Source organism: Hirundo rustica, chromosome 16 (genome assembly GCF_015227805.2).
Source record: "Hirundo rustica isolate bHirRus1 chromosome 16, bHirRus1.pri.v3, whole genome shotgun sequence".
Taxonomy (NCBI): Eukaryota; Metazoa; Chordata; class Aves; order Passeriformes; family Hirundinidae; genus Hirundo; species Hirundo rustica.
The window spans coordinates 15,099,518-15,119,730 of NC_053465.1; the positions used below are offsets into that span (position 1 = coordinate 15,099,518).

The 20,213-nt window shown below is 44.2% G+C and overlaps 1 protein-coding gene across 1 annotated transcript in view; it reads left to right on the forward strand.

Moving 5' to 3' along the window:
* Positions 1-19,495, forward strand: part of CPNE1 (copine 1) — a 35,323-nt gene extending 15,828 nt beyond the window's left edge. Inside the window, 6 exon segments of the mRNA XM_058422756.1 lie at positions 1,875-2,095; positions 5,961-6,067; positions 12,333-12,466; positions 14,149-14,275; positions 14,278-14,363; positions 15,095-19,495. Coding sequence (XP_058278739.1) covers positions 1,875-2,095; positions 5,961-6,067; positions 12,333-12,466; positions 14,149-14,275; positions 14,278-14,363; positions 15,095-15,148 — 729 coding nt within the window. The 3' untranslated portion in view covers positions 15,149-19,495.
* Positions 19,496-20,213: the final 718 nt, after the last annotated feature.

Here is a 20,213-nt window from a genome sequence, read left to right on the forward strand (position 1 = left end):
AACTTTTCAAAAGTTCTAACAACTGCAGCCAACTCAGCTACCTGAGGTGATCCTTCCACCTCAACAATATCTTTCTCCCACTGCTGAGTTTGAGGATTTTTCCATGTTATTACTGATTTATGAGGTGTTGCAGATGCATCTGTAAAAACGGTTAAAGCCTTTAAAGGCCTCCTGCTCTGAACACTTTTAAATGATAATTTGAACTGAATTTGTTCTCTAAATAATTTGTAAGCAGGCCGATGAATTGAAATTTGATCTGTGTAGATATCCAGAGCAAACTGCAAAGCTTCATTTTCATCAATCAGGTGCTCCAACATTGCTTTTGTGATTTGGCCCGAGTTTATCTCAATTGGGATGTGAATACAGTCTAAATCACTTCCTGCCAACTCCCTGATCTGGGTCCTGGCTTTCCGAATCAATTCTGCTACCAGTTCCTGTGGCCTGGTCATTCTTTTGGACCAGTGGTGACTGAGGAAAACCCACTCTATGATTAAGAGGGGAACTCTAAGGTCTTTGTCCTTTGTTGATTTTTCCACTCTTTCCCACTGAAAAATCATCCCATGTAAGTGTGGCAATTTGCCTAAAATGATGAATTTGAATGGCGAATCTGATTTGCACCTGTTGGCCTGTCTGGTGGTCATACAGTCCTGTACCTTTTCTAGGGCTGCTCTTGCCTCTTGGGTGAGGGTCCTCGGAGAACTTAGCTCTTCTTCCCCTTTTAAAAGATTAAAGAGGGGGTCTAGGTCTTCAGTGGTCAGACCTAGCCAAGGTCTTACCCAGTTTAAGGACTCACACAACTGCTGGACATCTGCTAAGGTCCTGATGTTATTTTTGACAATCAATTTTTGCAGCACAGTGGTCCGCTTACCAATCTCCAGACCCAGGTACTTCCAAGGTGGCATCCTTTGAATCTTTTCCTCCTGAAGCTCGAACCCTGCAGCAACCAAAGAATTGATTGTCGGGTCAAGCGCATGGGACAGTAAGTCATCACTGGGGGCACACACGAGCACATCATCCATGTAGTGCAGGATGATGGTTTCTCCTACAGCTGCGTGCACTGGGGGCAGCAGGGAAGAGAGGTACCACTGACAAATGGATGGCGAGTTTTTCATCCCTTCGGTAAGAAATTTCCAGTGGTATCTTTTCCTCGGGGCTTCTTGGTTGAGGGTAGGAACTGAGAAGGCGAAACGTGGGGCATCATCAGGGTGTAGAGGGATCTGGAAAAAACAATCCTTGATATCAATAATTGCCAAATTCCAGTTTTGGGGGAGCATTGCTGGGGATGGCATCCCTGGTTGGAGAGAACCCATGTCCTCAATGACATTATTAATTTGACGGAAATTGTGGAGGAGCCGCCACTTGCCTTTGTTTGCCTTTTTTATAACAAAGACTGGGGAATTCCATGGAGACGTGGTTTCTACAATGTGGCCTTTAGCTAGCTGTTCATCCACTAGCTCCTGGAGAGCCTTCAGTTTTTCTTTACTGAGCAGCCACTGCTCTACCCAGACTGGTGAATCAGTTTTCCAATTGAGTTTCTGGGTAGGGCGCTCTTCAGTGGCCGCAGCCTGAAAAACCAGGGGGGCATCTGGAATGCCAATTGTGACCCCCCACTGGGCCATCAGGTCTGTCCTAGGGTAACTTTATGATGCTTGTATCCCCAATCGTCTGTTCTGTTTGTGCTGTATATTGAGTCCTGTGCCTTTAAGACTGGTTCTAAGAGCAAGGAGAAGCGCAGAGTTTGTTTTGAGAAAACTGCCTGACTCCTACACATTCTTCTGCTCCCGGCGGTGTGTTCGGCGGAGGCTTAGAGAGACTGCAGGACAGAGATTATTTTGCTTTTAGTTAGTTTCAGCTAGGTAGGGCAGAGAAGTTCCCTGGACTGTTTTTTTTTTCCTTTTTCTTGGAACTGTTTAAACCTGCTCTGGACTGAAAACCCAGGGGAGCACTGGGGGCTGCACCTGCGGCCCACCGGGGCCTGGCTCTCGGCATTTTCCAGCAGCGCCGGAGGGACTGGGACTGATGAGAGACTGAGAGAGAGAGCCGAGCTACACCCACGGCAAGGACTTTCTCAATTTGCCATCTCACTTCAGGAGAGGTTTTATTGTTTCATATTATTCATTCTTTATACTTGTATGCGCTTTATTTGTTTAGTAAAATAGCTTTTTCCACTTTTCTCCAAAGAGGTTTTTTTTTGGACTGGTTGGAGGGAGGGGCCACTGGGGTTTGTTTCCCAGAGGGATCCTATACAGGGGTTTTCTCCCAAATTTGTCTCCAAACCAGGGCAGGTCTCTCCCCCACAAGGGCTCTGAATAATCTAAAACAAATGGATGCAGTGTAGCTAATTGTCCATTTGGCCCCTTAATTTGCACAACCCTTTTTGATTGTTTTGCCCATTTCACTCCCCCTATACCTTCTATGTGCCCAGACATACTTTGCGGTTCCCAATGTGAGGGCCACATCCTTTCTGTGTCCAAAACTCCTTTGAGGTTTATTACTTCCCCGCTGTGACGGACTTCACACCCTATTATGAGTTTGTCCCTCCCAATAACTCATGTGGGGCAAACCTCAAGGTGTTTGTTCCTTGTGCTGTTTTTTTCAGGGAATGGGTCAGGTGCTGGAATTGCCTGAGCTATTATCTGCCCCTTAGGCAGAAACAAAGGTGGACGGACACAGCTCAGCCAGAGAACTAGTTGTTCAGGGTTTGATGAAACGGGACCAGGAAGGATCTCGATCTCTCTCGGTGTGTACTTGGTGTCCCCAAGGATGACATACTTACTGCCAACATGTTGCCAGGAGCCTAGCACTTGTAGATCCAATGAACCTAAATGCCAGTCTGTGTCTTGCACTTAGGTGCAAGGATTCTGTTAGTTGCAACCTAAAAGGCTCTTGGAGACGTTCTGTGATTAGACAGGGTCTGCTTACATCGTGATCTGAAAGGGTCGTATCTGGTGACTTCTGCTGAAAGGTAGAACTGATTTTAACAGGATTATTTAATTTAACATTTGCATTTTTTAGTTTTTTCTCTCCCCCCCCCCCCCCCCGATTTGCCCTATTTATGTCGGCATGCTGGGCAAGTGAGTGCTGACACTTTAGTTTTTTGAAAAATTCCCTTTGAGCTCTTGAAACCTCCCGCCCCCACTGTCCCGAAAGTCCATAAATTGCTTCTTTAAAGGGCATTGAGATGCCCAATGTCCAGCCTGATCGCCCAGGAGACAAGTTGTTCTTCTTTTGGGTGGTGGCTGTGGCACAGGCACAGGTGGCATGGCATCTGTGGTGGCAGCTCTTTGCGGGAGTCTGAATGCAGCTCTGGAACTGTGATTAAGGTGTGCACTCATGAAGTGAACTTTCTGGGTACAAACATGCAGCATGCCATCTAAGGTTGGAGCCAGGTCCATGGGCAGGCTGAGGATGGTTGCCGTACACTGTTTGTTTGCATTGGTCAGTGCTGTCTCCTCCAGGACATGTTCTTGGGCCCCTTCATTCTTAACCTGTAGCTCGACAGCTGGAGTTAATCACTCAGCAAACACTACAAAAGCTTCTGATGGCAGCTGCTTAATTTTACTATAAGGTTGAAAGGACCCATCGGGTTGGATTGAAAAGAATGCTTTGAAAGCAGTCTCTTTAATGCATTCTAAAACAGCTAAAGGAAATTTCTTGAGCTTGTTTTAGTGCTGCAGCCCATTCACTATCACCACATAGATGTTATAACAGAATTGGCAAATTGTTATTATCAACAGCCATTTCAGGATTTTGCCAAAGCTCTGTGAGTAAATCTCTTAATCTTTTTTTCCATGTGGAGTCTCAAAGCCTGAACTGTGTGGATGAAAGGAGGGCAGAAAAAAGCTGCCGGAGGTCAAAGGGAAACAATAGGATTCCCTGCTAAATTTGCTTTTAAAAGGCTGCAGAAGTATTCACTTTCGCATCCAGATTTAGCCTGAGCTTTACACAAATCCTGGATCGCTTGTTGAGGGAAAGGGTCCCAGTTACTGTGGACAGCACCCCCTCTTTTTGATTGTCGGTATGTGGCAGGGGTGGCCGAGAAGCCAGGATAATTTACTGCTTCCGGGTTCCCAGCTCTACTCCCCCCCACCCCCGGGGCCCCGGGGCGTGGGAACCGGGACTGGGCGGGGAAACCGTGGGAACCAAGGGCAGGGGATGGCTGGAGGCTTGAGTCGCAAGGGGCAGAGCTGGAGGGCAGAGGTTTGAGGGTAGGGGGCAGAGTCAGAGGAGGGGGCAGTGCCAGGGCCAGCACCAAAGGGAGGGAAGGGTCTGGGAAGAAGAAGGGATTGCAAAGGGGATTGTGGGAAGGAGGGACAGACAAAGAGATAAGCTCCTTGTGACTCAAAAGCACATGGCTTCAGCCATTTTGGGAAACACAGGAGTCCCCTCCATCTTGTGATCCTCCTGAACTAAGACTAGCTTTGGATTCACTAAGATGGGGGTTTTGTGCACTTGAACTGCCTGCAAAAGTAAACCTAACTCTGGGTTTGCAAGCTGGGGAAGAAGGCAGTTTTGGGGAAAGCTTACGGGTTTCTTGAGGAATATCCGATTTTGGGGTCAGGATAGGGAGAAACTGAGGAAACTGGGGAAAGTCCACAAGGAACTGGCTTTTTATTCTTTTCATTTTGTTTTTGCATTGCAAATAGAATCTGCAGGCTCCAAAGAGCAAAATTTGCTTTTTCTTTATCATTAGGGGAGCTTGGTTGGGACAATTCTTTTACAACAGTTCCCCAAAATTCTGGGGAGTTTATTTGCTCAGATACCTCTGGAAATTGAGCAAATAACCACCAAAGGAAATTTTTTAATTGCTTCTTGGAAATATGGGTTTTCCCATCCTCCAAGGCATTTTAAATATTGTAATAGACCCTCTTTTGAGACACAGACAATTTTGCACCCATTTTTGGCTCAGATTTTAAGTTTCTGTATCCTCTCTATTGTGACTGAGAAATTGCAAGGAAGAGAAAGAGAAAAAAAAACCCTGGCTGGAGAGAAAAAAAGCCAAAAAAGGGGAAACGGTTTCCTTTTCTACCCCCTGAAGCTGATAAAGGCACTTTGAAGGTATTTACTCTGAAAGTAAATCCTTCCCTGATAGAGGGAAAAACCCTTTTCCCTGAGGAATCCCACCTCTGAAGAAAATTTTCCCTTAGAAAACCGAAAGTGGTACTCACCAGAATTCTAGCGTTTCTTTCCTTTCTTTCCTCATTACTCGTTTTGCCTAAAGACTGACCCTTTTTGGTGCAAAAAGGGCTTCTAGTCTCGGTCCCCTGGATTAGTTTTCCATGAACACGGGGTCACTCTCTCTGGGAGCAGCCTGCCGGTTTTTAGGGCTTCTTTGCAGCACTCCGATAGGATTTTTGAGTCCAAGGAGAAAACTGCAGTCCTTGCCTGTAGAATCCTGTGTTTTGGAGATTCCACAGTGAACGCCAAGCCTGATGGGTTTGTCTCTGCGTCAGATTCCTCGGCCACGTGCTCCCAGAGTGGTTCTTCCAGCTTTTTGGGAACCTTTTGTGGCTTCAAGCCCCACGTTGGGCACCAGTTGTAGCTTTCCCCACAAGATCAGATGGCCGCCAGTGGCAAAATAAGAGAGTCTATTTCCGGCTCCTTTGGGATTTTACAGCTTTATTCACATGTCCTGCTTCAGTTATTGAACTGTCCCGATCGCTCGCCAGTCCCGAGTGTCCCCGGCCCCTCCCCCGCTGTGGCGTTCTCCCCCAGGGGGCGGGGTCCATAGGCGAGACCCCAGAGGCCTCGCCCAATCAGTGTTCAGAAGGAAGGTGGGGGTTGTGCACTGCTGGGCAGGGACAGATAGACAAATGTAAACCCAATTAATGCATTACAACATGTGTTGATGCAGATTTCTGTGCAAGCTCCATAAGCTTCACTGAAGGGGTCTAGATTTAATTGATTGTCTGTACTAAAATTTTTGTTGCTTCAACTTGGTTACTTCTGCTGGATTTCAGATGGCAGTGGATTCAGCTCAGCCCTGTGCCTGTGCTTGTTAAGATTTCAGAGCCACCATCTGCTGAAGCTGTTAGAAACCAAGGTTTACTTCACAAGCAACATGGATGTATGTGGATATGTTTGACCACTCTCTTTTAAAGTTTGTCTTAAGAGCTTGCTTTTTTTCATAGCCATTTTCTTCAGTGGAGGTGGTTTCAGGTTCTATTTGGTTTGTATGGCAAGGTTTTGGTAGTGGGAGCTACAGGGGTGGTTTCTCTGACAAGCTGCCAGAGGCTTTCCCTGTGTCTAATGGAGCTGATGCCAGCCAGCTCCAAGACAGACTCATCACTGGCAAAGGCCAAGCCCAGCAGGGATGGTAGGATAACATTTAAGAAGGGGAGAAAAAACTCTGTGTGGCAGAAATCAGAAGGAAGGAGTGAGAGAATATATGAGAGGATCAATACTGGAGACACCAAGGCTGATAAAGAAGAGGAGGAGGAAGTGTTCCAAGGACTCAAGCAGAGATTCCCTTGCAACCTATGGTGAAGACCATTGTGAGACAGCTGTTCCTCAGCAGCCTATGGAGTCCATGGAGGAGCAAATACCATGGAACAGCCTGTTCCTGAAAGAGTGCATCTTTTGGGAGGGACCTACATGGGCAGTTCATGAAGATCTGCAGCTTGTGGGAAGGACTCACATGGGAGAAGTTTATTGAGGATTGTTTCCTGTGGGAATGACCCTATACTGGGGCAGGGGAGGAGTGAGGAGAGACTCCTCTGAGTGAGGAAGGAACAGCAGAGATGACATGTGAACTGACTACAGCCCCCATTCACTGTGCCACTGAGGGGAGGAGGAGAGAGAGAATTTGGGAGTGAATTTGAGCCTCAGAATAGGGGAGACAAGGGGCTGATATTTTTAGGATTTAGTTTTTACTTTTCTTTATCCTATTCTCATTTGATTGGCAACAAATTCAACTTATTTCCCCACATCAAATCTGGTTTGACCATGACAGTGGTCAGTGAGCTGAGCAATCTCCTTCTCCTTATCTTGACCCATGAGCCTTACTGTATTTTCTCTCCCCTGTCCAGCTCAAGAGTGGGATGATAAATGGTTTTGATGGGAATTTCATATCCAGCCAGGGTCACCCCAGCACACTGCTGTATTTAAGGGCTGCTTCCAATGCTAGGTGGTGACCTTTAAGGGCTGAGATCTTTCTCAGCATGCTGTCACACTGAGTTGTTCTTGAACAAGCATTTTTCACTTAGGGGTTTTTTTTTTTCCCCTCTGATCTTAGGCCAGCAAAAAGTGGAATTAGAGATTCAGTGCTAAAATCCAAGCATTTCTTAGTTCAGCCTTGTCTGCCACACTGGGGTCTGAGACTGTGGTCTTTTAGGGTCCTTGTGCAGCAGTTGTGAGTGGTTCTATGCTAAAACCTGATGGTGGACAATGTAAACAGCAGTAGTAAATGAAGCTGCATTGATACAAGCCTGGAATAGGCCATTTTAGATGGATTCATAGTAGAGTATGTACCATTAAAAATAGGACTTTTAAAAAAAGATTGTTTAGTTAACCTGAGAAAAGCTTTTTGCATTTAAAAAAACCCCCTTGAGATTGCTATTTCTGTTACAGAAATGGTTGAATCTGCCGTAAGGGTTTGTTTTCTAACTTCTGCACAAAGAAAATGAAAAGTTAGGTGTTCCAAGAGCTTCTGATCTTGCGTAATTAGAACATAACCAGTTAAATAAGGTAATTGACAAGGTAGTCACTGTCTTCAGCATATCTTTGCTAGGTTATTTTTCCTGAAACTTCATAGAATCATAGAATGGTTTGAATTGGAAAGGACATTAAAGATCATCTAGTTTCAAACCCCTGCAATGGGCAGGGAGACCTTTCACTAGACCAGGGTTGCTCAAAGTTCTATCCAGGATGGTCTTGAACAGTTCCAAGCAAGGGGCAGCCACAGCTACTCTGGGCAACTTCTGCCAGTGCCTCACAGCAAAGAATTTCCTCCTAATATCTAATCTAAATATACTCTGTTTGAAGCCATTCCTCTTTGTCCTGTCACTACATGTTGTTGTAAGAAGTCCCTGTCCATCTCTCTTGTAAGCCCTCTTTAGGAACTGGAAGGCTGCAATTATGTCACCCCTAAGCCTCCTCTTTCCCAGGCTGAACAAACCCAATTCTCCCAGCTTTTCCTCCTAAGAGAGGTGCTCCATCACTCTGCTCAACTTGGTGGCCTCCTCTGGACTGGCTCCGCCAGGTCTGTGTCTGTCTGGTGCTGAGGACTCCAGAGCTGGATGCAGCACTGCAGGTGGGGCCTCACCTGAGGGGAGTAGAGGGGCAGAATCCCCTCCCTTGACCTGCTACGCACGATTCTTTTGATGCAGCCCAAGACATGGTTGGTTTCTGGATGCCAGCACACAGAGGGCTGCTCTCGGTCTGTTCCTGCCCCAGTCTAGATCAGTGCAGGGATTGATACCCAACCCAGGTGCAGTACCAGCATCTGGCCTTGTTAAACCTCATGAGATTCCCATGGGCCACTTCTCAAGCTTGTCCAGATGCCTCTGGATGGCCTGTCCTTCAGGTGTGTCATCTGCAAACCTGCTGAGGGTACACTTGTTCCCTTCGTGTACTAACGAAGATGTTAAATAACCCTGGTCCCAATACAGACCCCTGAGGGACCCCATTTGTTGCTGATGCCCATTGGGACTCTGAGCTGTTGAGTGCTACTCTCTGGATGTGACTGTCCAACCACTTTATCCTCCATCTCTCTCCAATTTAGAGAGAAGGATTGTTGTGGGGATCTGTATCAAGGGCTTTACTAAGTCCAGATAAATGACATCTGTCAACCACTTTATCCTCCATCTCTCTCCAATTTAGAGAGAAGGATTGTTGTGGGGATCTGTATCAAGGGCTTTACGAAGTCCAGATAAATGACATCTGTGTCCCCTCCCTTGTGTACTGAGCTATGCCATCGTACAAGGCCACTAGGTTGGTCAGGGAGGACTTGCCCTTGGTGAAGCTATGCTGGCTGTGCTGAATCACCTGCATGTCCGTAGCAGAGCTTCCAGGAGGATCTGTTCCATGATCTTCCCAGGCAAAGACCCCCAGAGGCTGACAGGCTGGTAGTTCCCAGGGTTCTCCTTTCTACCCTTTTAAAAGATGGGGACGGTGTTTCCCCTTTTTCAGTCACCTGGGATTTTGCCTGACTACTATGAGTTTTCAGATACCATGGAGAGTGGCTTGGCAACTCCATCAGCTAATTGGCTCAGTGGTCTGGGATGTATCTATGGGTCCTATAGACTTAAATACATTCAGATACCTCAGGTGATCACACACCTGATCTTTACTTACAGTGGGAGGGACTTTGTTCCTCCAGTCCTCATCCTGTTGTCCATCCACTCAAGAGGTGTGGCGAGTTTGCCATTGAAGACTGAGGCAAAAAAGCTAGTGGGTACCTCAGCCTTCTCATCTCTTGTTACCAGTTTTCCAGCACTGTTGATCGGGGGCTAACACCTTTGAGTTTTCCTGTCTGGTTATTGAGCCTGTAGAAGTCCTTCTTTTTGCTCTTTGCCTACCTTGCCAGGTTCAGTTCCAGCTCCACCTTGGCCATCTCTACACAACCGAACTTTATACTCTTCCTGCCTGACCCACCTTAGCTTCAACTATATGCATTTGTTTGTTTTCCTTTAGTTTGACCAGCAGTTCCCTATTCAGCTATGCTTGTCTCTTACCTTCTTTGCCTGATTTCTTGCTCCTGGCGTTGCTAGCTCTTGTGTTCTATGTAAGGCTTCCTTAAAAATCTGCCAAGCTTTGTTCTTCTCCCTTGTCCCTGAGAGCAGTATTCTAGTGGACCCCACTATCTCCCTGAAGAGCTGGAAGTCTGCTTTCCTAACCTTGGAGGGCCTAACTGTACTCTTACCTGATCCACATTCCTCAGGACTGCCAATTCCACCAACGCATGATCGCTGCAGTGCAGGCTGCCTCTGATCATGATGTTCCCAATTAGCTGCCTTGTGTCGGTGACCAGCAGATGCAGTAATGCATCCTCTCTGACAGGGCTGTTGATTACCTGGGTCAAGAAGTTATCCTCCATGCATTCCAGGAGTCTCCTGGATTGCCTACAGCTCACTGTGCTACTTTCCTAGCAGATACAGGACAGTTAAAGTCCCCCAGCAGGACAAAGAGCCTGTGAGTGTAATGCCTCCTGTAGCTGGAGTAGAAGGGCTTTATCAACAGGCTCCCTCAGCCAGCCTGTAGTATAGACACTGTGAAAAATGCCAATCACTTGTTTTAAAATTTTAAAAGTTTAATAGTAAATAAGATGGTTATAAAAAAATAGAATTAGAGTAAAAAAATTGAACAATTTTAGAGTTAGGACAATATGAGACAATAAAAAATGAAGTTACAGACGTCTGGGTGCCTCTCCGAGCAAAAAAGCTCTGAAGAAGGACCTCTGCTAACAAAGGACCATCTCTTAAAAGCAATAGCCTGTTGAATATTCATATATTTCGTACATGATGCATAAACTCTATTTAAAAAAAGAACCCTCTCTGGTTAGTATCACTTTTTTCCCTTTAATCTCTGTGGCATTCTCAAGGCTGAGAGAGGCAGGAGGAGTTGGTTTCTTCTGATAAGGAAGTAGGAAATTCTTTTTTTCTCTGAAAGATTTACGTTTTCCTGTGGTTGGTACATAAAAACTACATTTTAACTACAAAACTTCATTTACTATACTATCAAAATATTAATACAACACCAACAATTAACACAACACAACACATATAGTAAATATCTTGCGTAGAGCCGTATAATATGCACTTTTCACAGACACCAACCATGAAGTTGCCTTTGTTGCCTTGGTCACTGATTTTTACCCACAGGTTTTCTATCTGATTTTTACTCACATAGCTATTCTTCAGAGACAGCTCTTCACACTCAATCCACCTCTTGGCATAGAGGGAAGCCCCTCCACCTCTCCTTACTCTCCTGTTTCCTCACAGCCTTTAGCCATCAATAGCTGTACTCCACTGATGGGATTCCAGTGGGTGTCCCACCAAGTTTCAGTAACAGCACAAAGTTGTAGGTTTCTAGCAGCACCGATTGTTTCCAGGTCCTCCTGTTTGTTGCCTGTGCTCTGTGCATTGGTGTAAAGCACTCAGCTGGGCTGTTGGCTGTATGGCCTTCCTGGAGGAACACTCATAATTCCTTTGAGATAATTTTCTGCTGTTTCCTGTCGAGGCTGTTAAGCCAGACCGTGTTAACACAAACATGCTCCCCCAGAGACAAGCCAGACCATAATATAAACATGCCCCCTTAGAAAGCGAGCAGTTAGGCCATACAGAATATAAACACAACCCCCTAAAGGAGAAACCCTGACAAACAGCTCTCTATGTTATGGTGAAGAAATGTGTTAATCAGTTATACCCCATTGGTTCTTTTTTACCCAAACTGATTGGTCCCTTTCCAAGTTCCTCTCCCCTTTGGCCAAGTTGTAAAACCCCACCCCTAGCTACCCTATATAATCCCACTCACCATGGGTTCGGGGGTTCTTTCCTGCTCCAGACCTGTGGAATAAAGAAGCTTTCCTGGAGATCGGAAAGACCCCTCCGTCTTGCTTTTACCCCTGCGTCACCCGGGGTGGCAGATGCAGCTCTGCTGCTCAGGCAGCTCCTCAAACAGCAAATCACTCTGCACTTGAGAGTGCACTAGAGAGCGAATCACTTTGCACTTGATAGTGCACCAAAGAGCAAAATCACTTTGCACCTAGGGTGCGCAAAGAGATGAATCACTCTCTGCCTCAGAGTGCCTGTACCTCCATTGATCTAGGTGTCTCTATAAAGACACTTCTAGCAAGGAATGTCGTGGCACTTTCACCAACAGACCAGACGTGACAATTTCCCCTTTGGCTGTTATTACCATGGGAATCTCTGGCTTGTCTCTGTAAGTGCAAATGTGTTCCAGTGATACACACTTCAAGGTCAGCAGGGCATAGATGCCCTTCAGCTGGGCTTTTGATTTCACCCCCAATGCTGGCATGTCAGCCCTTGGCTCATGTCTGCCAAGCCTTTCCCCTTCAAACCTAGTTTAAAGCCTTCTCAATCAGGCTTGCCAGCTCAAAAGCTAGCATCCTGAGCTTCTTGACATTAAAGGCATAAAGACTGATGTGAAGAATTTTAGAATGGAGAAGAAATGTGCAAATCCAATGTCTGCAGCTGTCCACTGTTTTCATCTCTGTGCTTCCTGTATTTCCTGTTATGCTGCTGCTTATTTGCCCGTCAGGAGTTCACAGCTGTGTGAGTTGTCTTCTGGCTATGCTGTTTAGTAATGCTTATAAAATAATGACTAGAGGAATTGTGGGCTCTTTGTGGCAGCTTTCCTTCCTTGTGTTGCAGGGACCCAAGGAATAGTGGATGCCTGCCACCAGATTCTGCCTCAGATCCGACTCTACAGGCCTACCAACTTCTCTCCTATTATAAACCATGTGGAAAGGTTTGCAGCACACTCACTGCAACAGGGAACTGCTGCAGTGAGTGCAAGCCTTTACTGTGGACCTTCTTTGGGTTGATGTTTCTGTTTTCCATGTTCATGACTTAATAGAATGGAATAGTAAATTGATGTTATCTTTTTTCCTTAGAATTCCAGGTTTGGTCTTCTGTTGTCAGCCTACAGAGAGCATGGTGATGCTCTCGGTACATGCTGATGTGAACCTATACTGGGTAGACACATTAGTTTCATTGCCCAAGTAATAGTTATTTCTCTCCCAGTTTGCTGGCACTATACTTTTGCAATGTACAGGACTGCTGTTTTGGCTGTTAGACCAGTGGGAATGAGGCAGCAGTTGCCTTGCTCTAATCTCTCTTACCAGGCTCTGTCACCTGTAGGGCATGCACATAGAATAGAGTTTTGTACCAAACAATTTTGCTCTCAAGAATGTTGAGAAAAAGCCTCTAAGAAACTACCAGGGGGCTTGACTATCCATCCCACCATAATGGCATGGAATCTGAGAACTGCTCAATCAGTGTGCTGATTGCAGAGCCATCTGTGCTTCTCTATGGTCTGGGGCCTGTGTGCTGCTGTGGCCATGGTTGCTGTTAAAATTTTATTTCTTTAAACTTCATTCATTTTGCTTAAGGATGAAGGACTTGGATGTCCTGATACATTTTAGCTGATTTCATTTTGACAGACCAATCAGAAAGAATTTTGACATACACTGTGCTACTTGTTTTATCACCTAGCAGTGTCAGTATTTTTGGTGCTACTAACGTTTGTGTGTATATCAGATATGTTTCCCCTGTTGCACAGCACTTGGGCTAAGGAGATCCATTTCTTAGATTTCTGAGGGTATTTTCTAACCTTCCCAGCCCTTTGGGGAAATCTTACTTATTCTCATACTATGATAAATATCTCTACGTTTTCTTTCAGACTTAAACCTAACTATTTAAATGAAGGATCTGTCAGCAATCGGGTACAGGAATTTGTGTTAATTGTGCTTTGGAACTGGAAAATAAGTTTTCTCTCATTTTCATTGTGTTTGCTTCCTTTTAAGTCTGTGAACAGCTGCTAAAAAACAGCAGCTGCTCGTTTCAGAACCAGGTACTTAACTTCAGCTTCTGGAAAATGATACAAATTTTAATCACTTTACCATGCTGAGGCATTGGTTTGAGGTACTCCTTTCTTTCTGGAAAAGCTCCTGTATTCTTCCTTTCCTGTTATCTCTAGAACGTCTCTTGTTATTTATCACTGCTGTATTTTGAGATTTCTAATACTTCTAATGCTTCAAGTTTAAATTATTGATAACAAAAGAATCAAGGGTTTTTGTGTTATACTGCAGGCATGTTAAATATCTGTAGCCTTTCTGAACACCAGTCAGTAAAACAGCACCTATCAGTGAATTTTATATGCAGCTATGTTAATTTAGTAGTACCTTTTGTCTCTAGTACTTTTTACGAATTGATGTAACTGTTCTTTATAAATTGAACTTAATCCTTTCTCTTTTTTCTAGTATGGAGACTATTGGAAGTGCACAATGAAAATCATTAGTCATAGGAAAAAATGCAAATAAACATAAGTTTCTTTAATGTTCTGGTTTTGTCTCAGGCACAGCAACATCTGATTTCTTTCTTAGCATAAGGGAGTGCTCTACCTGCCTTCAGTTATGTGAGCTCTGGTGTCAAAATACCTAACTGGATGCTTTCTCATGTTTTTCAGCAATACTTCATCTTGCTGATCATCACAGTTGGAGAGATCACTGATCTAGACCAAACTAGGCAAGCGATTGTTAATACCTCTAAGCTGTTCATGTCTGTAATCATTGTTGGTGTTAGTGAAGCCAATTTTAAAGCAATGGAGTTCTGAAATCTGTGACAGGAGAGCCAGCTGCACAAGACATCATCCAGTTTGTGCCTTTCTGGCAGTTCAAAAATGTATGTTGTTTTTAAATTCAGAAGAGTCCCAATGCCAGGATGTATGAATTCTAAAAATGACCATGGTCTTGACAAGGCAACAAGCTGCATGCTCAGAGGGCATGCCTGTGCTGCTTGTTCACAGTGAGAGTTGAGATGTTGGCTTCTGTGTTCAAAGCTGTGTCTTGCTGTCTTGCACTTCAGAGCCTTTATTGTATAATTGATTTTGTATGCTATCTCTTGGCTATTGCAGAGTTAAAGGGGATGTTCTCTGACGTGGGATGTGAACATATAGGCAGAAAACTGAGATCACATTGTCAGTCTCTGATGTTGAGGCCTGTGAGTGATTGAAGTTGAGATCAGTCTTCCCTGCTATTGAAAGCAGTCCAGTCACTCACCAGCTCCCCGACTTCCACTGTTGACATTGGCATTCCTGCACTTTACATGGTCAGTTGGGTTGAGTGATTCAAGTGAAAGTCCAAGATAAGAGACATTGCTAGTGGCTAGGGCAGTTTTTCACTTAGACTAGGGCCATCTAAGGGCTATATAAGTCTGAAGTTGAGGTGAGAACAAGTGGTTTTTGTCAGCAGTGCTCACCTGAGACTGGCTGAAGTGCTCCTAAAGCTGTAGCAAGTAATTCATAAAACAGAATGAGTGAGACAAGTGTTCTGAGTTCTCTGAGAGTGTTTCGCTAGGCTACCAAATCTGTTCTTTGTGGTATTTCTGATTTATTCTCCCTATTCTTTTTCCAGGCTCCCCAGGAAGCACTTTCCCAGATGGTTCAGCTGAAGTGCCCAAATAGCTAGTGTCATATTATACATGGCAGGGGTGGCCTTCCCAAAACTGACAGAAATTAAGGCGATGTAGATTCCAGGCTAGCCCTGGCTACCTGTAGCACAGGGGTGAAGAAGTGCTGCCTGCCAGCCACACTCTCCCTTGCACACTGTGGGTGCTCAGTGCCTTGAAATTGCACCAGTCACACCACTTCTTTCACCTCCTTGTGCTGAGTCTTTGATCTTCTCTATTTCTATTGGAAGAAATGTAAATACAGAAAAACCTCCAAGTGCTGGAAGTTTTTGTCACAGAAAGATCGATCTTGTTGGCTTTCTACCTTGCAACAGCAACACATTGTGACACGTCGTACCACACATAGTTGCTGGACCCAGCCCGTCTTGCTCCTCGCTATCAGGGTGGTCCTCTGAACTGAGCTGCTCTAGTGCTGAGACTGGTGAGAGAAGTATTGCACCCATGTTTGCTGTAATGAGACTTACCATGTGCTCCTTGATAGGTGTCTTCTATCAAGCTGCCTTTGAAATGAAAACCCTTCTTTTCTGGATGTGACCAAAGACTGTTTGTTGGATGCCTGAGGTAATTCCTGTTGTGCCTTCAGAAAGTGCTAGTATTTTTTTTTTTTTTTTATGTTTCAGTGACCATACTTTTCTGTGTTCTTTTAAATCACATTTTTCTATTAGCAAAATTCCTTTCTGAGATGAACTGCTGCTTGAAGCCATTGTTATAGTTCAAGAACATTACACTTTGCTTATTTATGGGGGTTAAATGAGGATTAATCATTAACTAATGGGATTGGGATGAGATTAATGAGTTACATTAATGTGACTTTAAAAATCCAGCAGTTGGAAACACTGAAATGAAGATGCTTTGAGTGAATTCTTTATATCACACAAGTTACAAAATGAAGAAGTAACTTATCTGTGGAACTCCAAGGAGGTGCTTCCTTATCGTCAGTAGTGTGAAGTGTGCATTACATGATCTTGGGACTGTAGAACAGGCACATGATAGCAAAGCACAAATATTTTGAGGAAGGTGGTTCATTTCCAAGTAGTGATAAAGAAACTTGAGCTTGTTATTGCACTGCAGGTGTCAATACTTCCAGTTATATAAATAAATATTCTACTTTGACTTAGATAACATGTCTGAACTCTTATTTCCTTCCTGGACTTTTCCTTTTGTTTTCCAGCAATGTGGATGGTGGTGTTTCAGTATCTGAGTGAGCCTAGGTTCAGTGAGATTAAAAAAAAACAAAACAAAAAACAGAGCCAGTTGTCCATCATTGTTAATTTTATTCCCCTTTAATCACTAGGACTGCTGAACCCACACCCCTTTCCTGCAGCAAGATGTGATGTTCCTTTACTGTGAAGTTACAAAAGAATTTGTGTGTTCTACCCAATAAACCAGAAAATGGTGAGAATACATTGGGAGACTGCATCTGTGATCCAGGCCGTGAAACTGGTTAAGTTACAAGCTTGAATGAAGGCAAAACTTTGGGTTGAATTCACATGCTCAACTAGACTAATTGTTCTGGGTGGACTCTGCCACCAAACTACCATTACATAGCTTGTGCTTGAAGAGCTAGGTCGGGACCACTGCTGAGCCAAGATGAATCTATTCTAGTTTTTTATTCAAACCTATATTGACCATGATATATTCTCTCAGGTTACATAAACAGCAGCCAGCTTCCTCTAGAGAAAGCTGGACTGTCTTTCTTGACACCTAGCCTGCAGCACCCCATTTTCTTGCACTTCTTGCACTGAGTCTTGCACATCGAGACTTAGTCTCAAAGGAAACCAAGCAGCCTCTCTTCTTGAGTGGCTTTCTAAACTGAAATGTGTTACAGGTGTGGAAGAGAGGGAGAAGAACTGACAAGTCATCTCTGAGAAACCGTTCTTGTGGTTGAGAATGTCCTTCACTTGTGTTTTCAGCTGCTTACAGCTTGTAGACAGCTCTTCTCTGTTATGCATACAAGAAACCTAAGGCTGTTTTTTTTGCATGTGAGTGTTTTGAAGCCCATTTTGCCTATCCTTTTTAAACCTCTGCCAGTTCCCACGCAAAAGGGAATGAGTCCTCCGTGTCTGCCCTGTAAGGAGTGGAGTCACTGTTCTGCAACGAGCTGAGGTATAGAACTCATTTATGGTGGAAGAGACCTTTCCTGTTTTGGTGAGGAAAAGGCCAAGAAGTTGTAGAGGAGGTCTGAGGAAGTTCTTCCCCTTGTGGCAGCAGACCAGAATTTGAAGGAGATGCTCTTTACCCACAGGTAAATGGCTGAAACATGAGCAAGAAAAGGGGCACAAGTCCTGTAGTTGTTAGGAACAAGAGCTGCATGGGTATGGGCCCGTATGAAAAGCCATGGGTAGCTAAATTTGGAAGCTACTGACCTGGGATGGCCCGATTTTGCCTGTTCCCTTTTACTTTCCTCAGGGCTCCAGGTTTTAGAGGAAGTGCAGACAGCAGCTGGACACTTTGGTGGAAGGGTGACAAGTCTGTTTCCTGCCACATGCTGCCCTGGGTGTAGATGGAATGTAGATTGATGGCATGGCTGTTGAGGTAGAGGAGTGGTCAGGTTATTTTCCTCAGGACAATGTGTTTTGCACGCTCTCTTTGTCTCCCAATCACTGGCTTGATTTATCTTCCTGGTGAGCACAGGGAACACCCCAGAAGTCTTTTTAGCCTTGCCAAGACTAAACAATCACCTTTATACTTGTGATCCCCAAAGGTATTTCAGCCTCAGGGCTTTGAAAAAATCAAAGCAGTTGCAAAAGCAAAAGGTTGCATGTGAGAGCTCAGTGGGGAGGGTTCCTTTTGCTTCCTGGACATGTGGCAATAAATATTGGTGACATTTAATGCCAGGCTATGCCATACTACGCAGCAGGTAGTGGGAGATAATGCCTTTTTTGCCTGGATAACTGGTTAGGTTTATGTCCCTCCTTGAGGTCTAAAATATACAGGAGACTGTTTTGCTAAAAATGAGGCATTGTCTTCAGGTGGGTGCCGTGATGAGACTGCTCCAGGTGTTTGAGGAAGCCACAGAAACTCCATAGGGAGGTTCTGTCTTCTGACCAGCTTTGAGCAAGAACTGGATTCACTAAGCAGCAGCATACTTTGATGGTCTGGATGTCTCATTAAACTGCCTAAGCTGCACTCCTCACTCCACTCTACCCATGACTGGATGTGGGGTCAGCACATTGAGCTTTCTGTGTGTTCTAAACTGATGGGCTCACTTGGGTTCACAAAAGGGGTGCCAAATGCTGTCAAGTCTGCTATGTTTTGTTGCATGGTTGTGCTGGTTTGAAAGTAAACGTGTTATAAATGGGTAATGTGATGATTTGCTCTCACAATTAAGAGATGAATATGTTAAAAGAAGTTTTGTTGATGTATGGTTATGTTACTGTAGTTTGTTGTTTGGACACTCTCTGTTCTCCCCATAGTCCCCTTTTCCCCCCTTGTATTGTTGCCACTGGACAGCATTGGTTGTCAGGGACATGTGGAGGGGAGGCACGTACGTGCACCCCTTGCATGGGGCAGTTGGGAATAGGGAAGACTTGTTCTTAGGGAGACGTGGCATGACAACAGCTGACTTCCAATCAAGTTGCAAGAAAGTAGTCTCCAGCAAGGGATGGCGAAGAAGAGTGACAGACTTTAGGTGGGGCCAGGGTTGGCTGATGCAACACTAGGGGTACAAAAGGCAGAGCAGCCATTTTGTAAATGAGCACATGGCAGCCAGTTATGTGTTCCCAGTGTAATAGATGATATGTATGAATTCGGGCTGAGGCTACAGTAATCTTGCCTGATAAAAATCCTGGTGTAATATATATTAAATAATTCGTGCTTGTCAAATAAAGATTCCAAAAGTTGTAAAAGCAACAGCAGGAGAAAAGGACTGATTTGCAATTGTGAAATCATGGGCAGCAGCAAAAGAAGGACCTGATTTGCAATAGAAAAGTGACTTCGAACAGAGATGGGCCTTTACCAGGGACAGTACCCGATATGCATCTATGATAAGGACAATCTGCATCGTCAAGGACATGCATCTCAACACCCAGTTACCGGAAACCGAGATAAGCATTCATCTCTTCCCAGAAACTGTTTTGTCAAGCCAACAGCAAAGAAAAGAATCTGCATGAATATGCGAAGCAAGCAAGGTTGACAGAAAGAATGGAAAAAACTCTGCCTTAGTCGGAAAAACTGTATAAAACTGGCTTGGCAGTGGCAGAATTCGTGAACAGAGGAGATTTCAGAGAGATAGAGTCCAAATCTGTGTTCACCCAGTGCCGATCCCAGGCTCGACACTGTTTCTTTTGATTGTGGCTTTCCAAGACTGATTTTGGTCACGCAATAAAATCTGGTTTAATTATTAATTTGGCTACATCATTTATAATACCAGCATGCTGCCTTTTTTCCTTATTCAGTCCATTGTTGTATTTGTTGAGGTTTAATAAATGTGAAAAACAAGGTTCACTTTCTTAGAAAAATGTATAAGTTTAATAAAAAATAAAAAGACAATTAGGAGACAGAAATAAAGCAAAAAGTGTGCCTGGCAAACAGCCAGAGAGCACACCTTACCCCTTCAGATCCTTTGTTTTTAAGGATCAGTGTGTTACATACTCAGTAGACCCTAATGTATTATTCAAACATTCCTTTGAGTTCAGATGTTCTCTTGGTTTTTGTCCCTCCCAACTTGTCCCATTTCACAAAATTAACATTTTATTACTCATTGTAGATAAAGTTCTTGTTGGTGCTTTTTAGTCCTATGTCTCATTCTTGTGATACCAGAAGATCGATAAATTACTTCTTATAGCTTTTGGTTCACCACTATCTTCATCTAGTTAATTCAGGAATGCAAGAGGATCCCCCTTACCTTCTGGTTTAACTGGTTTTTAGATGTTACAAAAAAAGTCTTTACTTTTAACACTATGTCACAACAACAACAACAATATATATATATATACGTTAATCACATTTCTAAACTTCTGTTAATGATGGCAGAAAATACAGTAAAGCCCTCCCATATAATACACATAGTATTCATTTTAATATTTGTGAAAAGCCAACTTTATAATATGCATTTATAACAAT